General features: G+C 33.9%; 2 protein-coding genes across 6 annotated transcripts in view; one reads left to right on the forward strand and one right to left on the reverse strand.

Moving 5' to 3' along the window:
• LOC133180983 (fumarylacetoacetate hydrolase domain-containing protein 2-like) overlaps window positions 1-18,351 on the forward strand; it is a 223,724-nt gene extending 205,373 nt beyond the window's left edge. Inside the window, exon 8 of the mRNA XM_061315473.1 lies at window positions 18,340-18,351. The gene's annotated coding sequence lies outside the window, so the exon portion shown is untranslated. The remainder of the gene's footprint in view (window positions 1-18,339) is intronic.
• The window catches only part of LOC133180976 (peripheral plasma membrane protein CASK-like), a 91,828-nt gene that overhangs the window by 6,675 nt on the left and 60,193 nt on the right, over window positions 1-24,960 (reverse strand). For all 5 annotated transcript variants that reach the window (XM_061315464.1, XM_061315463.1, XM_061315462.1 and 2 more), the window contains 10 exons: window positions 17,078-17,155; window positions 16,271-16,357; window positions 8,564-8,767; window positions 8,221-8,299; window positions 6,609-6,694; window positions 5,734-5,826; window positions 3,844-3,942; window positions 3,546-3,693; window positions 1,415-1,555; window positions 1,202-1,282 (listed from right to left, as the gene is read on the reverse strand). In XM_061315464.1, the coding sequence (XP_061171448.1) occupies window positions 1,202-1,282; window positions 1,415-1,555; window positions 3,546-3,693; window positions 3,844-3,942; window positions 5,734-5,826; window positions 6,609-6,694; window positions 8,221-8,299; window positions 8,564-8,767; window positions 16,271-16,357; window positions 17,078-17,155 (1,096 nt within the window). The remainder of the gene's footprint in view (window positions 1-1,201; window positions 1,283-1,414; window positions 1,556-3,545; window positions 3,694-3,843; window positions 3,943-5,733; window positions 5,827-6,608; window positions 6,695-8,220; window positions 8,300-8,563; window positions 8,768-16,270; window positions 16,358-17,077; window positions 17,156-24,960) is intronic.

Genomic DNA, 24,960 nt, shown 5'->3' on the forward strand with positions numbered 1-24,960 from the left:
AAATTAGGAGCCCTCCACCAGGCAGGTGTTCAAATGTTGTCGACCCAGCAATTTTTAAAGGTATTTTAAAGCAAAGGAACAACCTATTTTCAATGGCCCAACTAAAGAAAAGAAAAATACACTGGACGTCTCAGGAAGCCGTACCATAAGCCAACTTTAAAGATTTTAACACTATTTGAAAAGAGAGTACCTGTATAGACAATATTTAATTCAACCAAACCATATCTAAAATGATTAAAGTCATATCTAATGTTATAGTTACGAAGTTTACCCCATAAATAAAAGGAATGAAGAAACGACATCTGAATTACATTTATCAAGATGAAATAATTATACAAAGATAAATTTACAAATCCTATCATCCTATATAGTAAAAATAGAATCATACATGAAGTGTTTTTTAGATCGAAACGAATGAAATGCAGTGAAATTTATTGATATACATACACAAAGTGGGCCCCTCATCTGCTCATGAGGCTGGCTTTGTCATGCTCACTACGTACGTTAATTTTAGAAGACACATTTGTAAATGCCATGTTAACACTCCTTAGTCATGGTATATTTAATTCACGAAATGTTTCAAGAGTGTAGGATTCTAATAAGTTAAAGATGTATATCAAGATTGATACATCGCCGTTGTTTTATAACACTAAATAACCCTCTGTGGCAACATGTTGTGGGCGCCAAATGAGAGTAAAACAAAAGCCGCCATTCTGATAAAAAACGAATTTTGATGAAATTGTATTTTATAAAGTTGATAAACAATAAAAAATAAATATTTGAATAATCTTATTAAAAAAACTTTTCAGTCGGCACGATTTAAGTGGGTCAGTCGCGTTAGGGGAAACAAACCTATTTTTTATTTTGGCCTTATTTGTTTATTTTTTTAATATCTTGACCAGATATGGCTGGAGGTTGTACTCTGCATAATGAAATAAATATGTCACAAACACCATATATTAAGTCTCTATCTTGCAAAATTTAAAAGTTAAGTTGAAAGTAAACATAGACATCAAACAGACAAACAGTTAAAAAAGATCTTTTAGCAAGAGGCAACATACATTACAAATGGCTCAAAGTATTATCAATGTGTAAACATGAGGTGGAAGAAACTACTTTTATCCTTCATTACAATACATAACAACACAAGAATAAGGAAGCATTTTCATCATTTTTGTTTTCAAATTTTTCTTTTACTTACGTGGAATGGGGTAAGCAAATCGATCAGGATGACTTGTTATCAGGGTATTTTTGATGTGTCTTCTACCAACTCCATGAGCACCTGCGAATTTATTAATTAATACAGTCACACTGTAATTAAGTTGTACATATTTCCTGTTCTATCTACAGAGACTGGTACTGTTAAGCAGTTAATCACATATGTATAATGAGACTATATGAATTATACATGTACCTAATAATACTAATGTTTTCCTCATGAATGCTGGTAGACAGACCACCTCCTCATATGTATTGAGATCTAACTGGTCAAAGATTGAGTTGTGTTTGGCTAGGTATTTATCTTTCTTCTTTCTTCCAAACCATGAACAATGTGCTTCAGCAAAGAAAAAAAATGGTCCAATTCATTAGCATCTACTATACATGATTATTAAGTGTGTGAAAAACTTTCAAAACTCTTTTTACAAGTATGTGACATTAACTATGAAATGAAATCCCCCCCCCCCCCCAAAAAAAAAAAAACCAAAACAAAACAAAAAAAAACATGTTTTTCCTGTAACATGCCAAAAAAAAAAAAATTAAGGTAGGTACAGTAAAACATGCTTATAACGAAATGCGAAGTGCCAGGGATGAACGATTTTGCTTCATTATAAGCATAAAAAGAGGATATTCAATGTTTTGTAGATGAATATGGAATTTATAGAAATTATTCCAGGAGTGTGGGACAGGATTTTTTGATATTTTCACGACTGCGAAGCACGAGTGAAAATATAAAAAAATCCTGTCTCGTGAGTGAAATAAATTCCATATTCATCTCAAAAACATTGAATTTTCTGTTTATTACATTTTCTTAGATTTTCCCTTTGCCTCTGTCTTTTCGTAACACAGTGTCATAGGCTGTGATGTCATAGTTGAGCGGTTGAGACGTTATTGCTAAGCGATTGTGAGATTGAAAAACGTTGTAAACATGGATTTTTAACGACATTTTTGGAACTAGAAATATGTCCATAGGACATGAATGCCCCGCCAAGGGTATATTAGTAATGCAACATGAAAAGTTGTATTAGTTTATGAAATTTGATGAGAATATCTTGAATGGTTTCTTTAAAATTGAAATCTAAAAAGTTGGATATGGATGATAAATTCTCACCAATTATGTATAAAAGCATATGCTTACATAAATACATCTTAAATGGTTTCTTCAAAACTAAGCAAAATGCGAATTTAAGAAAAGTGAGGTCAAGGTCACAGGAAAGTTAAAGGTCAAACATTTTTGATGGAGTTCAATAGTTCTCACAAAAACTGAGTTAAACACAAATTGATAAGTGAGATCAAGGTCAAATGAAAGGTCAAGGTCAAAAATGTTGATACAGTTGAATAGCTTTCATCAGTATGTATCAGCATATGAAGTTTGATGAAAATATCTCGGATAGTTTCTTTGAGACTGAGCTTTGAACTGAGCTAAACGCAAATCGCTACGGAAGGACAGACGGAAGGATGGAAGGACAGAAGACGGACATGACAAACACTATATGCCCCGGCCATTTTCATGGGGGGGCATAAAAACTTTGGCAGTATAACTATTAGTCTCTGTCAGGATGGCTCTTTAACTCCATCTTATAACAGGCCAGGGATTTTTTTAAAAACACTCTTCGTGAAGGGAAGGAAAATCGTAAGTTTTGCTGCACTTCTGAAATTCTAACACTGTGAGAATACCATTTTGATATCCTTTCATGCTGTGTCAGAATATAACTTTCATTCAGTAAATAATTTACAGTATTTCACTTGAAAATGTAATAATTTGTTATATCTGTTAATTAAGTTTACAATATATTTTAAAGTCATGGGGAATGAAAATCACTTCGCTATAAGCGTCAATTCATGATAAGCGTGTTTGCTATAAGCGTGTTTTACTGTAGATATGGGATAACTTTTTTTTTCTTACTTTACTTTTTATTTTAAAAGTAGCAGATGGTTACTCATTACACTGTTTTTCATCACATATATTAGAAAGGCACATATTTGAATAAACATACACAACAAAACAAATGAACTCTTTCAAACACTTGGATAGACACATTTCTACTTAGTCCGAGGCATCCATTTTATTGACTGTACTAGGAGAAAATCATACCAGACTAAGTGAACAAAATTATGGTTCAAAAATTGGAATTTGGAATAAAAAGTAGTAGGGACGGTGGGTAAAATTAGGGCTGGTCGGGTTACTGGAAACATGCATTTTTTTTTTAAGCTAAATGAAAATCATATAAAATTAACCAGAGATGCGCAGAAAGAATGTGAATGGACAGTATACCTCTATATCACAAAAGACAGGTATCACAATAAAAGAAACAGAAGACAAGTACCTGCATGCTCATGTCTGGCTTTTTCCCTTGAGGACATTGATGTCCTCCACTCCTGAAGTTCTGGGGAGGGAATGAGACCTGCTGGGGTAGTAGGGGCCACACCCCATAACTTAGCCTGCCACCAATTAGAGTCTTCTTTATTTATGATCTACAAAAAAGAACTTTGTATATAAATTGAAGCATTATATATAGTTATTTTACATCGAAGGTTTCTTCAGGTTGTGAGATTATGAATTTTATGAAGTACTGGATAGATTTTAACATGAAATTATGTTTCTTCTACCAATATTGTACTCACTCTTAAAACATCCCCAACTCTAAAAGACACTCCAGCCTGTGGGCAAGGAATCATATCATCATCCTCAGGATTATAATCAAACAGGGCCCTCACAAAGATCTACAAATACATTTGTAACATCATCAGACATCTCTGGTCAATTTGTATGTCTAATAATTAGACAAAATAAGAAGCACATTTCAATATGCATACATGTTTAAAACATGTTTTACTCTGGTAAACAATTTGTTTGTTTGTATGTTGTTTAACGTCCCTCTCGAGAATTTTTCACTCATATGGAGACGCCACCACTTGCCAGTGGAGAGCTGCAAATTTTGTCCTATACTCAGCACTTACGGCCATTGAGCAGTGAGGGATCTTTTTCATGCCAGCACCTACTGCAACACGGGACCTCGTTTATACGGTCTCATCTGAAGGACCGGTCTCCACGTCCAACAGTGGGATTCGAACCCACGACATAAGGATCAACTCCTTACTCCGCGACTCTAGAGCAGATGCTCTAACAACTGTGCCACGCGGGCGACGTAAACAATTTGTAACAAAGTTTGACTGCATATTTTATCTCCATAAAAATACAAATTTACAACATAAAGTTGACCCTTTTTAATATTGCCACATGGAAGGCATATATGTTTCCAAAATAGTTTGTTTTTTAAAAAAAAAAATTTAGAAACATATATGCCTTCCATGTGGCAGTATTAAAAAGGGTCAACTTTAAATTTAGAATGTCTACAATTATAGTGAAGAAATGGATAACCTACTAGTCAAGCTCAAACATAATTCCAAGTTTGATCTCTATCAGACCTTGATATCATTAGAGGTGATTAATTTCTTGAAGGGTACTAGTGTACCATGTTTGATGTTTGTTAAGCAAAGGGTTCTCCAGATACTGAGCAGTCAAATCTTCCTATGTTCAGTTTAACCTTAACTTTTATCTTGCATCCTCAAAATCTACATGGGTCATCTACTAGTGTACCAAGTTTGATGTCTGTCAAGCAAACATTGATTGGTCATTATCTTACTATGTTCAGTTTGACCCTTGACCTTAAAATCAACGAGGGTTATCTACTCCCTATGGGGAACTAACATACCTAGTTTGACATCATTCAAGGATACATGAGCAGTCAATATCTTCTTTTGTTCAATTTGACCACTCACCTTTGATTTTGTGACCTCAAAATCAATAGGGTCATCTACTCCATAGGGGGAACCAATGTACCAATTTGATGTCAGTCAAGCAAAGGGATCTGAAGATATTGAGTTGACAATATCTTCTTATGTCCAGTTTGATACTTGACCTTTGACCTTGTGACCTCAAAGTCAATAGGGGTCATCTACTCCTAAGGGAGAACAAGTTTACTAATTTTGATGTCTGTCAAGCAAAAGGTTCCTAAGATACTCAGTGGTCCAGTGTGACACTTGATCTTTTGACTTTGCAGCTTTAAAATCAATAGGCCTGGGGTCATCTACTTCTTAAGCGAAACCAGTGTACCAATCAACAATGCCAGTCAATCAAACGGTTCTATAGATAATGAGTGGAAAATATCGTTGTATGTCTTGAGGAGTTTGACCCTTGACCTTGTGACCTCAATATCAGTAGAGGTCAACTATTTCTTAAGGGGAATCAAGTTTGATGTCAGTCAAACAGGGTTCTCAAGATACTGAGCTGACAACACTTTGTCTACTGACCAGTTGACCAAAAGGTACAAAACAATATGCCCCCTTTTTTCAAGGGGAGGGGGGATAAGAATACTCTACTCCTGAACTTTACCAATGACAGTGGGATACAATGAGAAGAAACAATGAAGAATCAATTTCTGAGAATGAAACTGACACAAAATTCTCTTATTTTATTGCATATGAATTAATTCCAGTTCCCCCATATCATACCTCTTTGTGTGTTCCATTTTCATTTCGTTCCTTATGCACATTGCCTGAAGGCTGCGGAACAATTTTGAAGGTGACATTGCCACTTAATGATTTCTGTGAAAAGATAATAAAAGTTGACTTTATGGAACCTTTAGTTGTACAAAGTTATTGCCAAGACGCCGCTTTATGTCTGTTAGAGGACACTTTTGTGGTGTCTCTCTTGTCTGCCAATTACATAAAATCAATATGTTTTCATGGAAAAAAGAGTATATTGTATCTGTCTTAGTATCAAATCTGTCCTGAAAAAAAAATGCTTCTTGTAACTGTCAAGACATTGCTATACAAGTATATCAAGCTATAGGCATTTATTTCACTTATATAAGCTATCATAGATAAATCAGAAAGCTCTTTTGCTGTATTCATAAAGGTATGAACTAGAAAGTTAAGTTGCTAGAAACACTAATGCCAAATTAGCCTCCTTGCTAGAAACACTAATGATGAATTAGCAAGCTCAATTGTTAAAAACACCAATAAAGAATTAGTAAGCTCAAATGTCTAAGGCACCAATGATGAATTAGCAAGCTCAGTTGTATAAGACACCAATGATGAATAAGCAAGCTCAGTTGCTAGGAACTCTAATGATGAATTGGCAAGCCCAATTGTTGAAAACACCCATGAAGAATTAGTAATCTCAAATGTCTAAGACACTAATGATGAATTAGCAAGCTCAGTTGCTAGAAACACTAATGATGAATTAGCAAGCTCAGTTGTCTAAGACAACAAAGATGAATTAGCAAGCTCAGTTGCTTAGGACACCAATGATGAATCAAAAAGATCCAATGCAATTTATAATAATGCTACGTTGACACTTTGTAACTCATATAATGAATATTTACCAGCATTTTCTGCAGATTTTCCACTGTCTGATTAACGACACTAACTTCATTTATTTCTCTAATTTCATCTCCAACATGAAGGGTTCCTGTTCAAATAAAAGATTTTGTTCATAAAATGGATGAGACTGGAAAATGTGAAAACATTAATGGTTCCCCCGTTTACATAAATAGGATACTAAAGTGAAGAACTGAATTCATTTCCTGTTCCATTATGACACATGATATGCAACCGCCTCACTTTAAGCATATTATTTTAGACCTTCCCTGAAAAAAATACACACAAGATTCATTTGGGAGGAATTTTTCCTGCAAACACAGCTCATTTTAAACCCCTTGTCTATTATCATATTCCAAAGTCCTCTGCTGTGCTCTGATAGGATATCATATTTCATGTCCATATGTTTTCTTGAACTTCATGTGTCAAACTTGAGTTATGAACAAAGTTGCATGCAAATAGGTTTTTTTTTTTGGCAATGAAATAATGTAATGACATTAATGAAACAATCTTTTATTATTTGTCTAATTAAGTCCCCATTTGGCAAGATTCAACATTTCTCTGGTAGTACATGTAATTAGCCCCCCATAGTATCCTGAAATTGGATAAATGACTAATTTTAATCAGTGACTGGAATTAATTGAACATTTTTATGACTCATTCTTTTCTTTTTTGTGGCTAAGTAAATAACACATGTTGTATGGGTGATGATGTCATGTCCCCTATAATCAATTGGCATTGGAGCACATGATAATAGCCGTTTAGCCAGGAACCCAAAGGTTACTGGTTCAAGCTCCATTATGGGCACTTGATGTTGCATCCTTAGACAAGGCACTTTATCTGCAGTGTCTCAATCCAACCAGCTGCTATGGGTACTGGCTTAGGCTGGAGATTAACCTGTGATGGTCTAGTGTCCCATACAGGGGGAGTCAATGACTCATCTGCTAAGCACCACATAAACTGGGTATAAGTGCTGGCCTTATGGCTCCTCGAAGGAATTAACTTTTTAATTAATCAGAATGCTCTCATTCACTAATAAATACTACCTGTAGTTTAAAATCTTTAAAATCCCATTCATGAAGTTTCTAATTATTTTTATAAGTGTAATAATTCAATTTGTTATCCCTTTAAAAATTGATTCCTATATAAATCTTTACTAAAAAAAAAAGTCTAACATTTCCAATGTTTTACTGAGCAGTCATAGAAAAAATTGATGTTTGACCGCCGAGTGAGATATTGGCCCTGTTGATGAGATATTGGACAGCTTACATCACACTGTGGGTGGGATCAGCTAAATCTTATTTGCATTTGTTGGTGCTCAACAGTGACAGAAATGACCAAGTTTTAGTGCAGGTAAAGGAAATTTACATCATGGAAGCCAGCACAAGATACATGTATTTAAAAAAAAAAAAAAAAAAGTATAACAAAACATTTATTGACTGTGTTCTCTGAGAAAATGTGTTTGGTCGACCCTTTGAACCAAACTGTTTGCCTTCGACCTAATGGCCTCTAGTTTTACTTTTGTCATGGTGGGCAGTCTCTTAACATTTACTATGTGAAGCAATACGAGATTTGCTCAATGCAAGAAACAAAATTCTTTCAGCTGTATCTCCATACCTTGTCGATGGATCATTCCTCCATGCATTATCCTAGCAACTTTACACTGACCAACTTCATTCACCCTTAGAGTAATTCCCTGATAAAAAAGACCAAATAATTATACAAAATGCAAAAAATCTCCTACTGAGGGGAACAAACAGTTTCAAAAATTCAGACCCCTACAAAAATGTATAGCAAAGTGTATGCAAACTTTAAAAATGTCCATAAACATGATAAACAAAGTTACACAATTTAAAAAGGTTTTACATTTTTATTTGGATAAAATGTACATTCATTTTCACATTACTATCAGTAATGGGACAATAACAATTTAAAAATTTCTCGATTAGAATAATCTTACCATGGGCTCATCCTTGTTTTTCTGGAATTGGACAAGTCTTACACGATTGATTTTACAGCCAGGATCCATCTCAACTTCTGGACTTGGGGGCTGTGAGGAATCACCATTCAGGCTGGAAAAAGTCTGGATTGGAGGGGGTGTGACGCGAACGGCATCCTCTCCATAAACCTCATGTGCTACCACATCATGTGCTTGAAGTAAGGCCTGTATAGAACAAATTACACATATAAAATGCCTACCACATGTGTTACAGATGATTGTAAAAGGACTTCAGCTTTGATAATTACCACATTTCACCATCATTAGTAGCTATTCTCATTATTATCCATTTAAGTGAAAATCGTGTCAATCAGAATAACTATGGATTGAAACTGTCATAAAATCCTGCATATTGTCATTGAATGCAAACATTTCCTCATTGATTTTTGGAGGGAAATGAGCTAATCAACATATGTGAATATGACTAAAAAATTAAAAGCAGTGAAACTCTGATCTGACTCATGTAAGAAAGCAATTTGTTGATGTGACAGAAACAAATGTATTGAATCACAATAAAAACTGACAGCTGTTTCAAATAAAGCTCTCCACAGCTTTGAAGTTTTTGTTCTCCACATGGCAACATGGATTCAATGCATTTCAGATGCTAAGATCATTCATAAAATTCAAAATATTTCTGTTTTCAATGTGAATCATTCAATAACAATAGCATTTCTTTGCACTAAAATATAGGACACTTATTTTCCATGCAATATAAAAGTCCTGAATAACAGCAAATTTTTTTCTCTTATAATAAACATGAAAAAAAAAATCAATCTGTTATCCTTGGAATCATTTCATATCAATGTTATGCATACTCAAGAAGATATCTGAATGTTTTCTTAAATGCAACAATGATATTTTAGTACCTACTATAAAAACAGGGCACACATCACCCACTGTTAATGAGCATGAACTCATTGAATTCAAATGCTTAAATTATTTAAGCTCCAATCTTACAGATACAAAGGCAATGGCCTTTGATGGTTGAATTTCTGCTTTTCTGTAGTGAACGACCTTGTTTCAAAAATGATTTCCCATGCTTTTAACTTAAAATTTTGTTCTTTTTCATTTGTAAACTTTATTCAAGTACAATTATAATGCTGTCATATAATTTTTGTTTTAATACTCCATTGACAGAGAAGAAGAAAGATTTTGGAATGATTCATTTACATAATCCTTCAAATCAAGAGGAGAAGGTCATTTGTAAAAGTTGAATCTATAATCCTCCTAGTAAACCTTTTGAAAATGTGGTTTAAAGTAGATTTAAGTGGTTCTAGAGTTAAGTGGTTTGAATTGGATTTAAGTCGTTCTGGAGTTATGTGTGGTTGGAAGTGGATTTAAGTGGTTCTGGAGTTATGTGGTTGGAAGTGGATTTTTAAAAGTGGTTCTGGAGTTATGTGTGGTTGGAGGTAGATTTAAATGGTTCTACAATGTACATGGAGTTAAATGTGGTTTGAAAGTGGATTTCAGTGGTTCTGGAGTTGTGGAGAAATTATAAATGTGAAGAAAAACCCAAGTATACAAACAGACTGCCAAAAAACAGAGATTTAAAAAACTTTTCTTCTTTTTTTTCAAATTATATGTGAAAGATTGAAATTTATGATGAAGGTGAAAATTAATGGTTGATTGTAATTGGTGGATTGAAATAAAATCTTGTGCTTGAACCCCCCCCCCCCCCCCAACACACACACACACAAAACCCCACAGCCATGATTGATACTTTGAAGAATTCGACAAAAGTCCATATTTATAAGACATTTATAACTCCACCAGGAATTATGAGTTCTTCCCTTAATTTAGGGTGATATGTTTCATTTGTATCCATATACGACATTGGAAGCAGTTTTAATGGAAACTTACTTTGACAAGTTGCTTCTGAAAGCTAGCTTTTATTACAGTTAATGCTAGGGAGAAGCAAAGTAGATTACTTGAATCCAAAAGTTGATTTTTTGGGCTCAAAAAAAAACAGAATAATTGAGCCAGCATTTACTGCTGTTGGAGCCATTAATAAAAAATGTTCTCTCGATACAAATCAGATATCTGTAATGATCTGAGCATATAGGAAATGGGATTGATATTTTTGTCTTTCGGAAACATCTTCAATGTAAGAGAAAGACATTGGAAGACCCACTTATTGTAGATTCCATTAGCAATCATGCAGATTTCTTGTTGACGATACTCAAATTTCTTCTGGAAAGTTTGACGTAGTCAAGATATTACTTAGGTTTTAAAAGGAAATAAGTATTCTGTAACCTTTCTTTCAAATTAAATTATTGACGTACATTCTGCTGTTTGTCATACATTTACACATAAAAAAACAAGGAAATTAAAAGGTCAATACAATATAATAAGTATGGATTAAGTACATGAAAAGCTATGATACCATTGGATAGAACATCTGCATTAATAAATCACACACACAAAAAAAAGGGGGAAAAAAAAACAGAGAAAGTTTAATAAACAAACAGAGAAAAGCTATATACCAGCATCTGTATAGAACATGTTTTTAATATGACATTGTTTTTTTTTAATCAGACATGTATATTTTAGTAATATTATGATAATTTTAATTGCACCCTGTTAGCAGTTGAACATATGACCATTAATTAGATCAAACATTGTTAATTATTACATTATCATAACTTGAAGTACATACATGATTATCATGCACATCTTGGAATTATTTATCTACATTTATTTATCTTGATGAAACATTATCATAAACATTTTATGGAATTTCATACAGTACAATATCACTGCATAAAGCATTCATTGCCTTATTGTTTACTCAAATTATTATATTCTTGTCCCTGAAAATTTCTTTCATTCACTAAGTATGTTCACGCAGTTAGCTAGTCTAACCTTTCTTATTTCCATGTACATAAGAACCGCATCAATGTTAATTGTTTTAATTACAGAAACACACCTCATCTCTAGGAATACTTAGTAGTAAACTATATCAAGAAAAACAAAATGGATATAAGGAAATACCCTAGACACAAGACGTTTCCTTACTCATCTCTTTGATAATTAAATCAAACAAATTTTAAAAAGATGCTCCGCAATTAAACAATTTCCTTACCTTGCTGGCTAAGAAAACTCCAGTGAAACCAGCCAAATATTTAGAACTGATGTCTAAATGGCCTTCTAAATCAATAAATGTCCTCCCTCTTTATCTCCGATGAACTCAATATCAACAAAGGTTTCACTTTCCTCTTTCCTTTATATTATCTATGGATTTGGGGGCAAATATAACAAACCTGATAGAAGAAGCTGTACCCTAACACTTATTTCCATGCCCACATGAGCACTGCTTATAATTGTACAAAGAGGGAGGAGGAAGAAAAAAATAACCCCAAGTTCTAGATGTGATAACAATTAACTAGAGAGGGAGGGAAGGATGATTGTTTCACCAGGCTTGTTTTTTCTCTAACTGGCAATAAAACCATTATCAATGGGAAAATAATCATATTTATGTGCAATCAAGCTGGATACTGTTTTATTGGAATCACAACATTTATAGCAACAGGCATATCTGTGATTGGTTAAAATCTTCTGGAGGGGAGAATGGCACTTATGGTAAATGAATTAGACTTGCATAATAGTCAACTAGCCAGACTGGAATCTGAAACTCAATTCATTTTAATTGATTGGACCTGCAATAGAATTTGATTCCAGTGGGAAGCCGTAGCTATCATACACAGTCTCAATGGTGTGGAAATCCTAGGTGGATTTTAAAAGTAGAAGTTATGATGGTGCCAAACCATAATAATAAGGCATGCCAGATATCAATTATAGTGGTTTATTAAATCAAATGTATAAGGCAGAATGCATAAAGGTTAGAGAAGTATGAATGAATGACCTCTAAATGTGAGTACAGAAAAGATACCTATCCCAGAATACTTTTCAACCTTGGATTACAATGCGAGCTTATAGAGCATTAGAAAATATGGACCGTTTTCACATTTACAGTGAATGTTACCTTAATAAGAGTAATTAAAGTATAATTCATGTTACTAATAAATGGTCAAATGTATTTCGAGGCATTCCACAATGCTTTTAAATTATTTACAAATATCAGTATATATATTACCTTTTAGAACTGAATATATACTTCCTATTACCAGCTTTAATCTCTGTTCAAGAAAAAAATGATCAAACATTTCCTGTTGTAACAGATGAAAACCAGAATTAAAACCCAGTACACCGGCCCCCTGAATTGTAAAAGGTGCTATACAATATGAGTTATCCACCCCCACCCCCCTTGAACTGTAGAAGGTGCTCTACAATATGAGTTATCTGGACCCTGAACTGTAGAAGATGCTCTACAATATGAGTTATCTGGCCCCCTGAACTGTAGAAGGTGCTCTACAGTATGAATTATCTGGCCCCCTGAACTGTAGAAGGTGCTCTACAATACGAGTTATCTAGGCCCCTGAACTGTAGGAGGTGCTCTACAATATGAGTTATCTGGCCCTCTGAACTGTAGAAGATGCTCTACAATATGAGTTATCTGGCCCCCTGAACTGTAGAGGGTGCTCTACAGTATGAATTATCTGGCCCCCTGAACTGTAGAAGGTGCTCTACAATACGAGTTATCTAGGCCCCTGAACTGTAGGAGGTGCTCTACAATATGAGTTATCTGGCCCCCTGAACTGTAAAAGGTGCTCTACAATATGAATTATCTGGCCCCCTGAACTGTAGAAGGTGCTCTACAATACGAGTTATCTGGCCCCCTGAACTGTAGAAGGTGCTCTACAATATGAGTTATCTGGCCTCCTGAACTGTAGAAGGTGCTCTACAATATGAATTATTCCCCCCCCCCCCCCCCCGAACTGTAGAAGGTACTCTACAATATGAGTTACCTGGCCCCCTGAACTGTAGAAGGTGCTCTACAATATGAGTTATCTGGCCTCCTGAACTGTAGGAGGTGCTCTACAATACAAGTTATCTGGCCCCCTGAACTGTAGGAGGTGCTCTACAATACGAGTTATCTGGCCCCCTGAACTGTAGAAGGTGCTCTACAATACGAGTTATCTGGCCCTCTGAACTGTAGGAGGTGCTCTACAATACAAGTTATCTGGCCCCCTGAACTGTAGATGGTGCTCTACGATATGAGTTATCTGGCCCCCTGAACTGTAGAAGGTGCTCTATGATATGAGTTATCTGGCCCCCTGAACTGTAGAAGGTGCTCTACGATACAAGTTATCTGGCCCCCTGAACTGTAGAAGGTGCTCTACAATATGAATTATCTGGCCCCCTGAACTGTAGAAGGTGCTCTACGATATTAGTTATCTGGCCCCCTGAACTGTAGAAGGTGCTCTACAATATGAATTATCTGGCCCCCTGAACTGTAGAAAGTGCTCTACAATATGAGTTATCTGGTGCCAGGACCAATGAAACTGACTTAGACTTAAGGAGGAGAAGGACACATGGTCACATGACTCTGTTTAACTACGTCATAGTCTCCGTTTATATAAGAGCAAAGCGTGTAAAGCATCAGTTCTTGTATAATTTTTTTGATATTTTTTTAACTTTAATAACCATCTTATATGAAAAAAATAAAAAATTTTAAAATTCTTGTAAACATTAACAAATTATGAAAAAGATTGATCCACTCCTCTGTTTCCCTAAACTGCGCGTCCAGCAAGTCGGTGACGTCATACACGATCTGTTAGTACAGCAAGATCATACTCAGTGAATACAGGGGCGGCGTTACTTTGTTGAAACAGGTCTTAATCAGTATATGATAAAATATTCTGAGACACAGGGAATACAAAAATTATTTTTGCATGGCTGATGACGGAAATCTTAAGTAGGTATATCTTCTTTCGCTTATTTGGCTTACATGTGACGTCATAGTTGGTTTTTCCCGTACTCGAGAAATGTAAACATGACATGTTTTTGTCATGCTTATGTCCTCTTTAACGATGTCCTGTGCAATATTGAGGTCAGCTTCACCATTCGAAATTTTTACAGTTAATCAATAATTTGAAGGACTTACATTTCAATGTAAATTTAAAAATATTGAATGATAGAATTTTTGGTAAATTACGTTTTTTGTTGTTAAAGTTGTCTTAAAAAGTACGTAATTTTTGCTATCCAGATGCAGTGTGATAGAAGAAACTTGCTTTTTCGAATTTTAAACCCTATTCATACTATGAAATATTTTAAAAGATACATGTCCACTTACATATTTTTTATCTTTGCTTAAAAAATCCCATTATGGACAGAGTAATGGGCCCGGAAACATGGAGAACTAAAACTCTACATAGATGCTGTAGGGCATGGTATTTGTCAATCAATATCTCTAAAATAAGGTAAGAAACCTAATGATATAACTGCTTTAAGATATGTGGGACATACTTAATAAGAAATATACAAAATATGAAAAAAATTGAATGACAGGTATTTTTTCAGCTCAAGGTCCTTCTTCCCCTTAAGTCAGATTTTCAATCACCTGTTCAATGTGTATTAATTTTCAACTTAATTTCTAAATTTGCAGATAAAAGCACTCTGGTGATGCAATATTGAAAAAATATTTTTGATTTGGTCTGTTTGACCTCTACAACATTTCAGTATCATATAAAGATTTTGATGTAAGCTTAAGATGTTTCATGATCCCCGGGCCTGGCTATCACTAACTGCATGAACCTGCCTGACCACCACATTATGACTTTGTACCCACCCCCACCATTCCATATCTTCAGGGCATGGCATAGTGGCAGATGTAGTTGGAATGGAGAAAATGCATCTGTGGACTGGATTAGGATTCAAACCTGGGCCACCTCAACTCTTAACAGGTGCTCTCAATTTCTTAATGTAAATTTCAGTGAGGGATTCCTTACATTTGGGTAGGAGTACTACTACAATGGACCTCTGATGAGGGCAATGAACACCTTGTCTTTTATTCAATCACTCAAAATGAGAAGATTTGGCTCCAAAAGAAATTTTTTTTTATACCTTACCCACTACAAAAATCTTTCTTGCTATGATATTAAACATATAATAGCAATATATTGGAATGCTTTATATATTCATCTAAACATAGCAAAACAGCCATAAAGAACTAGGTATGCTAACTCTCGATTCCTGCCTACATTTTACACCCATTTAATTCAATGCTAATGGCAATTTGGCCATAAATTCTTTGTTGAATGCAAAGAAGAGTTCAAAGGTATTCCATTAATAATTTTAATACCAATGCTAAATAATTAATTACTATATTTTCAAAAAATATTTTCCGTTTTATTTTTATAGTGAAAATCACAAGTTTTACCAAAATTATAGAGTTATCTCTCTTTGTTTTCCCAAATAAGTAATGTTTTGTGAAAATCCATATAAATATCTATATGAATATGAAAAATCATTCAAATATGTCAACTTTTGAAAATTGACTTGGAGGTAGGCGGCAGAACAATACTATCGTTCGCAGTTCTTATACAGGCTCTTCAGAGCCTTCTAAATCTCTTAAAACTTGGTAAAAATGTGGCATCTCTTACACAACTTACACAAAAATGTTATTAGTTATTGCAATAAACAGATGTTCTGTAATGTTTTAGTCCTTAGCATCTACAAATGACAGATGATATTTGAGTTGTTGAGCAATTATGAGGAAGCACTAATAAAACCTATTAAGTACATGCAGTAGGAAATCTGACAACTCACCATTACATGGGGTTTAGACAGAATTTGTTCTAATTCTTGGCACACAGTAGTATACTCTTGTGGACAGACTTTCATCACATTGTGAACCTAGTGTTATGAAAATAAACACTTGAAAGTATAAATTATGCCATATTTGGTTTTTACTTGAATTGAATATTCTTTAATTCTTAAATTTGTAAATGGCTAAGTCAATAGATATCATAATCATTTAATGTCCAGGAATAATAAATACAATGTATATATTATTTTCATGAAAGTTGGTGATTTAGGGAACCCTTTTCAAAATACATTTTTTTGTAACGTTTTAAATTTATATAAATATGATCCATTTTAAACGTCTTTGTCTTAAAAAGAGAGATCTAGAGCATGTTCCAATTTTCTGAGCACCCTTACTCCCTTAAGGGTCCTTATAAAGGTACCATATATATTCATGATTCATAAATGAAATAAAACCAACAACTACTGATGATTCTAGGCATAAAGAGATCACTGAACAATTTATTTGAGTCTTTCATGTAAAACATATTTACCGGATACCTCTTCTAGACTGGAGATGTACAATATAATTTTTATACAAGTCCTTAATGATCTTTAACTTTCTGGGTACAACTTACCTCTCTAGATTGGAGATGTACAATATATAAGTCCTTAATGATCTATAACTTTCTGGGTATAAATTACCTCTCTAGATTGGAGATGTACAATTCATCCTTACTCTTTGAAGATGTAAAATAAGTCCTTGACCTATATCTTATTTACCTCTATTGACTGAAGATGTACAATACATAAAGAGTCCTTAGTATTTACCTCTCGTGACCTCTCCACAGCATCATCTGGGGGAGGGTGGATGGGGCTCACAGTCTGTGTGTTGATCTTATCATACAACTGTAAAACGAAAGTAAGCAAGTCTCATATTTTATTACAGGTGGTCATGACCAAAATTGTTATTAAAAGATTACTACACATTTGGTCTATACAGTCATTTTTGAGTCAATATACTTTTAAAGAGTTTATAATGGTCATTAGAGCTCAGCACTTTCTTTTCTAATTGCAGCAATGAACTTTGTTAATCTTATTTACCTGCAATAAATACCTGTTACTAAACATTTCTCCAAGGATCATGAAATAAATTATCTGGAATACTCTTCATACAAAATGCATGTTCCAATTAGTTTTTATTGTACATATATTACAAATTGTAAATATCGAGAAATAATAATTACGGTGAAACTTGGGAGAACTTGTAAATACATTATTGTATCTACCTTAGTAATGTTTTCCCCATGTGTGTAATGTCTGAACCAATTACGAGTAATGAAATTTGAATAGGATATTTACCACAAATCAAATACATTTGTCTGCAAGACTATCTGAATACATTTCAAGATGCTGTGCGAGAGGACCATTGTAGCAAAGACTTATGTAGCACTTTCAAATGAAGTTTTTTTTAAAATTTCATTGGCACATGTATCTTAAAATAAGGCATTAACATGAATGTAATGTGATATGATATGCCACAAAATTTCTCCGTGAGGAACTCAATACCAAGAAGATAGAGAGCTCAGGAAAATGTCCCAATCAATACTAAAGACTACACAATCATATATCTATTTTTCTAGAATATATTCTTTTTCTTCCAATAATAATAATGATAAAAGAAAAATAGAACCATAAGATTCTGTAATGCCAATGTTTCTTTGTCAGTTTCTGCTCAACTTTGGACTGAAATGCTGCACTTTTGAAACATGTCATGTATCTCAATGCTGTTGGCTTGAGTAGTTCAAGGCACTTCAGGCTTATCTCCCATTCCTGTTTGAATTCTAGTTTCTGAAATTATCCACTTTCTTAATTTCACTACTCCTTAACAAACGCCTTAATGACATCCACAGATCTCTACCAGAGGGGGAGAGGAGTCTCTTTCACTCTTGACGGATTGATCTCACTCATTGAGTGTTTGACAGATCTATTCCTTATTTGTCATGGTTTCCAGCAAAAGTGTTGCAGAAATAAGTCAAGAAAATCAATGATTGGGGCTCTTATACCAAGATCTGTGTGCTTCAGAATTCCAGAAACTGTCGACAATTAATTCAATAAAACTTAATGCATGACACAAGAAGTGGCATTCATTTGGTTTATTGTGTTTGATAGAATGCTTCATTGCATGACCTTCTGTTTGCTTATGCCTCATATTACATAAACAAGAAGTATAACATGCCAAGACTCACTGTGAAAAATTTTACCAAGACAACTGCAGATTTACTATGAATTTTAAATAAATCATCAATTATTGTCAATGATAAAAATGAATGCATAAAAAGCAATAGAAACTGATTGATTTTTTTGAAAAATTTAGTTTGGATATAACAACAAGTAACACATGCTAAGGACATGCATCATTTGCATAGTAATAACTAGTCAACCCTTGGTGATACAAAAAAGCATCATAATTAAATCATGAAATCAATAAAATCATTGAAGGATGATCGAAGGACTTCATTAAGTAGCAGACTGACAGACAAAAGGCTAACAAGCATATCAGGCTTAATTAGGTTTGGATCAAAAATTTCTGACCTTCCTTTTCCTTACTGCAGCATATTTGGTGTTTACAACTTGAGCACACTCAGAGGAACGAGCCTGGACTTGTTGAGTGGACTCAGCAGCAGCAGAAGTCATTTGCTGGTTGGCATACCTTTCTTCCTGAATTTTTAGAACCCAGAGCAAAGCACACAGTCTCACCATGGATCTCTCATGGCGGTTGTTGAAATATGATTCCACAGCATTAGAGGAACTCATGCTATAAGATGGCTCAAAAAAGGCATTCCTTCTACAGCAAAAGAAATTCTGAGCAAAAAAGGAACGCACTCTGCCAAGAAAATCTCCCAACTGGCGCATCTCAAATTATGAAAGAGAAAACTTGTCAAATATATCACTGATCTTATCATTGACTTTCAGGTGAGAAATTGCACCAACCATGGCTGAAGATATAACACAGCACAGAATTCAGGCAATTAGAGAAGTTTTCAAATGCATGCTTCAAATTCACCACCATTCCAACAGAACTTTGCTTAGTAAAACAGTTCATTTAATTGTCTCTGCTCTACTTGAGTAGTTCAGTCTAGACTAAAAAGCAATTCACGACAGCCAAAGTCTTCGAGATTTTTCCCTAAAGAAACAGAAAAATCTGTCTACAGTTCCAAGAGATACACATATATCAAGATTAATATTAGAGCTATAGAATGTCATACATGGTGTCAGATTAATCCAATTGATTCCCAGTAAAAGATCTCAGTTCTGTAGAATAGCAGCCGTGTATAGGAATCCTTTCTCAATGTCACTTGTACAGGACAGTGATATTTAGTGCCATTTTCTCCAATAACAATCATCGTTATCCAGTGGCGTTTGCAATGCAGGGATTTTTGAAGTAATTACATTGCCATAGTGCCTATTTGATGACTTCAAATGAAACGTTACACAAACTTAACGTATTTAACTAGTAACTGGTAGAGTATTGTCCTAGCAGGACGATTACCTCCACATGGCAAACACCGACACATAAAAAAAATACTACGTTTGAATTTTCGTTCTCAATATTTCCCCTACATCCTTTTTTTTTAGGTTTGCAAAATTACAGCCATATCAAACTACTATAACCCATGCATTATAATGCTACGTACTTTCTATACAAGATTGTTCTAAAATTCTTTTTCCTCTGGTATTGACCATGGTCAACTTACAGTGAACCTATATCTGTTGTCCTATAAGATACTTTATTTGTATGATGGTATACAGTTAAAGTATATCATTGAGGGAGTCAGCAAGATTTTGATTCCCCAAAGGAAAGCCTCGGGAAATAGGCTTGCTCTTGGGGAAAGCCTCAGGAAAAAGGCTTGCTCTTGGGGAGAGCCTCGGGAAAAAGACTTGCTCTTGGGGAACTGGAATCTTGCCGACTCCCTCAATGATCTACTTTAACTGTTCTATTACACCAATACAAAAAATAGACCAGTTATCTTGTAAAGTATTGCAATTCTATTTTGAACTCAGTGCTACTATAAGGTGGGCTATGGAAATGTCGGTTACCCAGAATGTAGATAAAATAAATGAATAAATTCAATAGAAAGACATTGCATTTAATTTAATGATCTAAAGAATACATGAATCTGCAAGCAATATTCCGTTTATGAGGCCCAGCCTCCTTATATGTAACTTTAACTGAGCAGCGTTATGAATATTCATGATATTATTTGGAAATTATCGGAACTTTTCATAGGATAAAAAGAAATTGCAAGGTGTTCTGATTAGGTGTGTAGCAGTTCATGAAAATGATGCATCTATCTGCAGGGATCAGACTTTTTATGGTCAGTAAAATTATAACATCTATTTACTCTTATTTAGAAAAAAATCAGTAGAGGTGTAATATAATATCAAATACTACATTAAAATACCTACAATACAAAGTTATGATGCTTACAAATCTTCCAATATGGTATTCCTAGTAGCCTTGACAATGGTTCAATGACAAATTTTCTATTTAATGCATTTATCATCTCAAGTGATTCACTGTTACAAATGGTAACAAGTTGACTTAACAGACAGATGGACAAAGATCATTTTGTTTTTTCTTATTCTATAGTAATTCCGTTCTAAAAAATACTGCTAAATTCTTAATTTTTCCCTAATACTTTTCAACCTTTGACAACTATATGCACTGCTGCAAAATTTGCTTCACACTTTAGTTATGACCATGGAGAGAAAATTTCATTTGGATATTAATCTGGCTCAACTTTAATTGAGACCTTGACCCCTGACCCTGACAATCAATACATGTCCAATTTTTTCCCTGCCCAAGGAATTACGTGCATTATTTGATTTTTTATGCCCCTTGCAAATCTTATTATTTTTCTAATGCCTATGAAACTTTTCTACATAAAATTTGATTTAAAAATAAAATTTCTTTGTAATTTAAAAAAAAAATTTTTTAAACAAAAACAGACCAACAGTGAGCCAGACAGACAAACAAACAGTAATATGAACACAACAAATCCTTTGTCTGACACAAAAAAATACATACTCTGTCCTTCACAATTGATTGGCCATTGCATGCAGCTTAACAACTCTCTCTTTCTCTCTCTCTAAATAGCATTATGAATGCAGTTCTGTTCTTCTTTTCAATTAAACCCAATGGAAATGGGTTTTTTTTATACAAGAACTTAACAATCCAGAGTATTGACTCTCAGATTATGTCTTATATGATCTAGTTCAATTGTATTTGCATATAAAACAAATAGTCTCTACCAAGAATAAGATAGAGAAGCAGAGATTGAAGTATTGAACAGAACTCCTAATTCCCATCAACATAAAAGTCCTGCAACCACCGTGTCACATTTATTGTACTTTGTATACCTAGTATCTTTTCCTGGTTTGCGATCATAGAAATGACATGCTATACTTAAGAGATTAGATTTAATAGCAGTGCACTACTAGCAAGTCTTGCTTAATAGTTGAAAATGGCATATTACTTTCATTTTGGACTGAAGTATGGTAAAAATATGCACACTGCATTTTGTTTCTGGAAATATGCAGCTGTTGTCATGATAAAGTATCAACAGAACAAATTAAAACTACTTCTTTAATCTTTTATTTTTTGCTTTCTAGCTTGTGTTCCAAGACTATTTGTAACATTCAGATAAACAGATGGGCAGGTTCTTACAAGATGCTTCTGGTCATGTATAAAAAAAATTCCACACACTTCATCAAACTTTTAATTATATCATTACACACACACACACACACACACACACACACACATATATATATATATATATATATATATATATATATATATATATATATATATATATATTACAAATCTTGCAGTATTGAAGAATGTTAAATTTATTACATCACTCACAATCATTATCTCAAGAAAATGACTCACAGATGAGATTGACTGCAGTACAATTTATATTTACATGTATACCACACCTATTTAATCAGATTTATTATTTTTGTCTTAGATCTTTAGTTTCAGTCATTTCCTGATGAATGAAAATTTCACATACTTCCATCCAGAAACACAATTCAAAAAATAATTTTATCTGCAAGCTAGCATCAAAACAACAATAGATAATTCAAAATGTTTTAATTTTCAAAGATAATGACACAAAGTCTCCCCTATTGATCAAGACAGAAAGACTTAATATGAGGGTTTTATCCCCGAGATTAGGCTGCCAACTTTAATAATATTTATGTCTCTCTCTATTTTTTGCCTTTGATTTACATAACAGCAATATAGTGATGCACATTAAATTTCTCCAAAATCATACCCTAACCAACAGTGAAAAATTCCCAGAAGGCTGTTGTGCTGCATTCCTTCTTGGCACAAAAAATTTATAGGATTATGCCTGGTCTAAAAAGAGGTTCAGAAGTCTGCCTCTTGTACATACAGCACCAAATCTAGGATAGTAGGCATGAAGTCCATCAAACTTCAATTTGTATTATTGATTCAATGATGCTAACAATTGATACTTTGTGTTCTTACTGTTCTGCCATTGCAATTTCTAAACTCTAATGGATTTTGAATGTTTTTCAATTCTTTGCTTTTCCACTTAGTTCTTGTGTTTCATTTAATGAAGCCCAAACTGAATTTGAGAACAATTTCAAAAGTTGATGTGGTCTTAAAATAGCACATCAAATGATTATTATGTACACTGACTGAAAAATAGTCAAAAGCCATAGAACTGATCTTAATTTTTTCCCTTAATTAATTTATCTAACTGCAAAGTCATCATTTATCAGTTTATCAGCTCTAAACATATCTAATAAGCATCTGTATCATATTTGAAATATGCACAAGCAACACTTAAAAAAATAAATGCAGTTTTTCTTTTTTTACTCCAACCAATAAATAATTTATTTCTATCTTGAACACTTAATCTTCAAGTTTTCCTTAAAACAAGTTACATAGTAAAAATGGCCTCTGAAGACACAAACACTTCATTCCATTAGAAATGTATGGGAAACAATTTTCAGATTTTTTATGTGCTATTAATTCAGAAAGAATTTCATTATCATAAAAATTTCTTAAATGATTATTATACATGTTTACCTAATTGGACCTTTTCACTTCATTTAAAAAATGAAGTAAGCCCCTCATCAAATCAGTATTAAGTTTGCAAAATTTAAGCCAACAGTTTAAGTTGATGACAGATGGACAATTCTAATAGTCCTCTAAGAAATATGCAACCATTCTTCAATCACCAGACATTCTTTTACCAAAATAAAGAGTCATTATTATTTACTTTCATGATTAAAAATCTCATGTATTGGTCATGATTTAAATTCAAATCTTACCCAGCATTCCCAGTCATGATCTCCATAGCAAAAGCCTCGTCTTGGATTGTAAGGTAAGGCCCAGTTTTGCAACAATTCATTAAGTGAATTAAAGTCCTCTTCAAAATGCACACGACCATGCTTATGACCACATTTGGCCTTAGTCTTAGAGATAGACCTAGTTACAGATGACAATTTCAGAATCCTCTTAAACTTGACAAGAGTGGAGATTTTGGAGGCATTTTCTGGCAGAGGGTTGATGCTATTCCTGCAAACACTATTGGTCATCCTGCTCCTTGTTCCCTTTCACCTCCGAGAGTGTGTCAGATCAATTTGAATTACCTGAATCAATTTCTGTGAGCCATTTACCGAAGAGCTCCTGACCAAACACCATGTCCTTATCTTAGTACGCCTTCCACTTTATCTGGCAAAAGTCACTGATCATAGGAAAACGTTTCATTATTGTCAACATTTTGCATGATAAAAAGCTGCACCAAGTTCCTTGTTCATTGTGAAGCAATATTTTTTTTAATACGGGGAAAAATCACTGAAATAAAATTGCATGAAAAAAACATGTATTGTCTCTATTCCCTGGTATCCATGGAAACCATACAGGTATAGTTTAGTCTCTCAGGTAAGTGTTACTAGCATTACCTCTAAGAAGATTGAAAGTTTGATAGGTTACAGGAAAAAAAAAATACCTGGCTTTTAATAATTCAAGGAAATTCCACCCTCAAGACCTAGTTAAGTGTGCTTGAGAGGTTGCAATTAGTACTACTGGTATCACAGGAGATTGGATCCGGAGACAAAATAGATTTCTTTCTCATTCAATTCCAATAGATGAGACGTCAAATCAGATATACTTTTAAAGTAAAAATATATTCGAAAAGCACAAATTATCAACTCATTAAAACTTTGTAAACAGTGACTTTCTTGCATCAATATCTTCTTGTGGGTGATCCTTGAAAGTTTAGACTCGTTACAGTAAGGAAAATTTCCAAACAACCTGTCAAAATGCTGGTGGGATGAATTCATGCCAACACATTTAAATTTTCACAAACTTTCCTATCACAACAAATTACAAGCATGTCTATGATGCAAAGTGTTTTGTACGCCAGTGTTAACAAAAGATAAGAGATTCTTCTAGAGAGAGAGAAATAAAAAATTAAACTGACAAAGTTTCAAATCCCAAGCAACCTGAATGCATCAAGGATTCAATCACCATAGTATCACGTCCACGACAGAGGGAAAAAAGAAATCTCTTTAACCATTTTTAAGACCTAGTATTAACATCAATGTCTGCTAAAGAATTTTTATGGTCAACATCACACAGAACAATGTAAATTGATGAAGAACTTCCA

The sequence above is a fragment of the Saccostrea echinata genome, unplaced genomic scaffold (genome assembly GCF_033153115.1).
Source record: "Saccostrea echinata isolate AGI-Se365-2 ecotype Australia unplaced genomic scaffold, CSIRO_AGI_Sech_v1 ptg000008l, whole genome shotgun sequence".
In the NCBI taxonomy this organism is placed as follows: domain Eukaryota; kingdom Metazoa; phylum Mollusca; class Bivalvia; order Ostreida; family Ostreidae; genus Saccostrea; species Saccostrea echinata.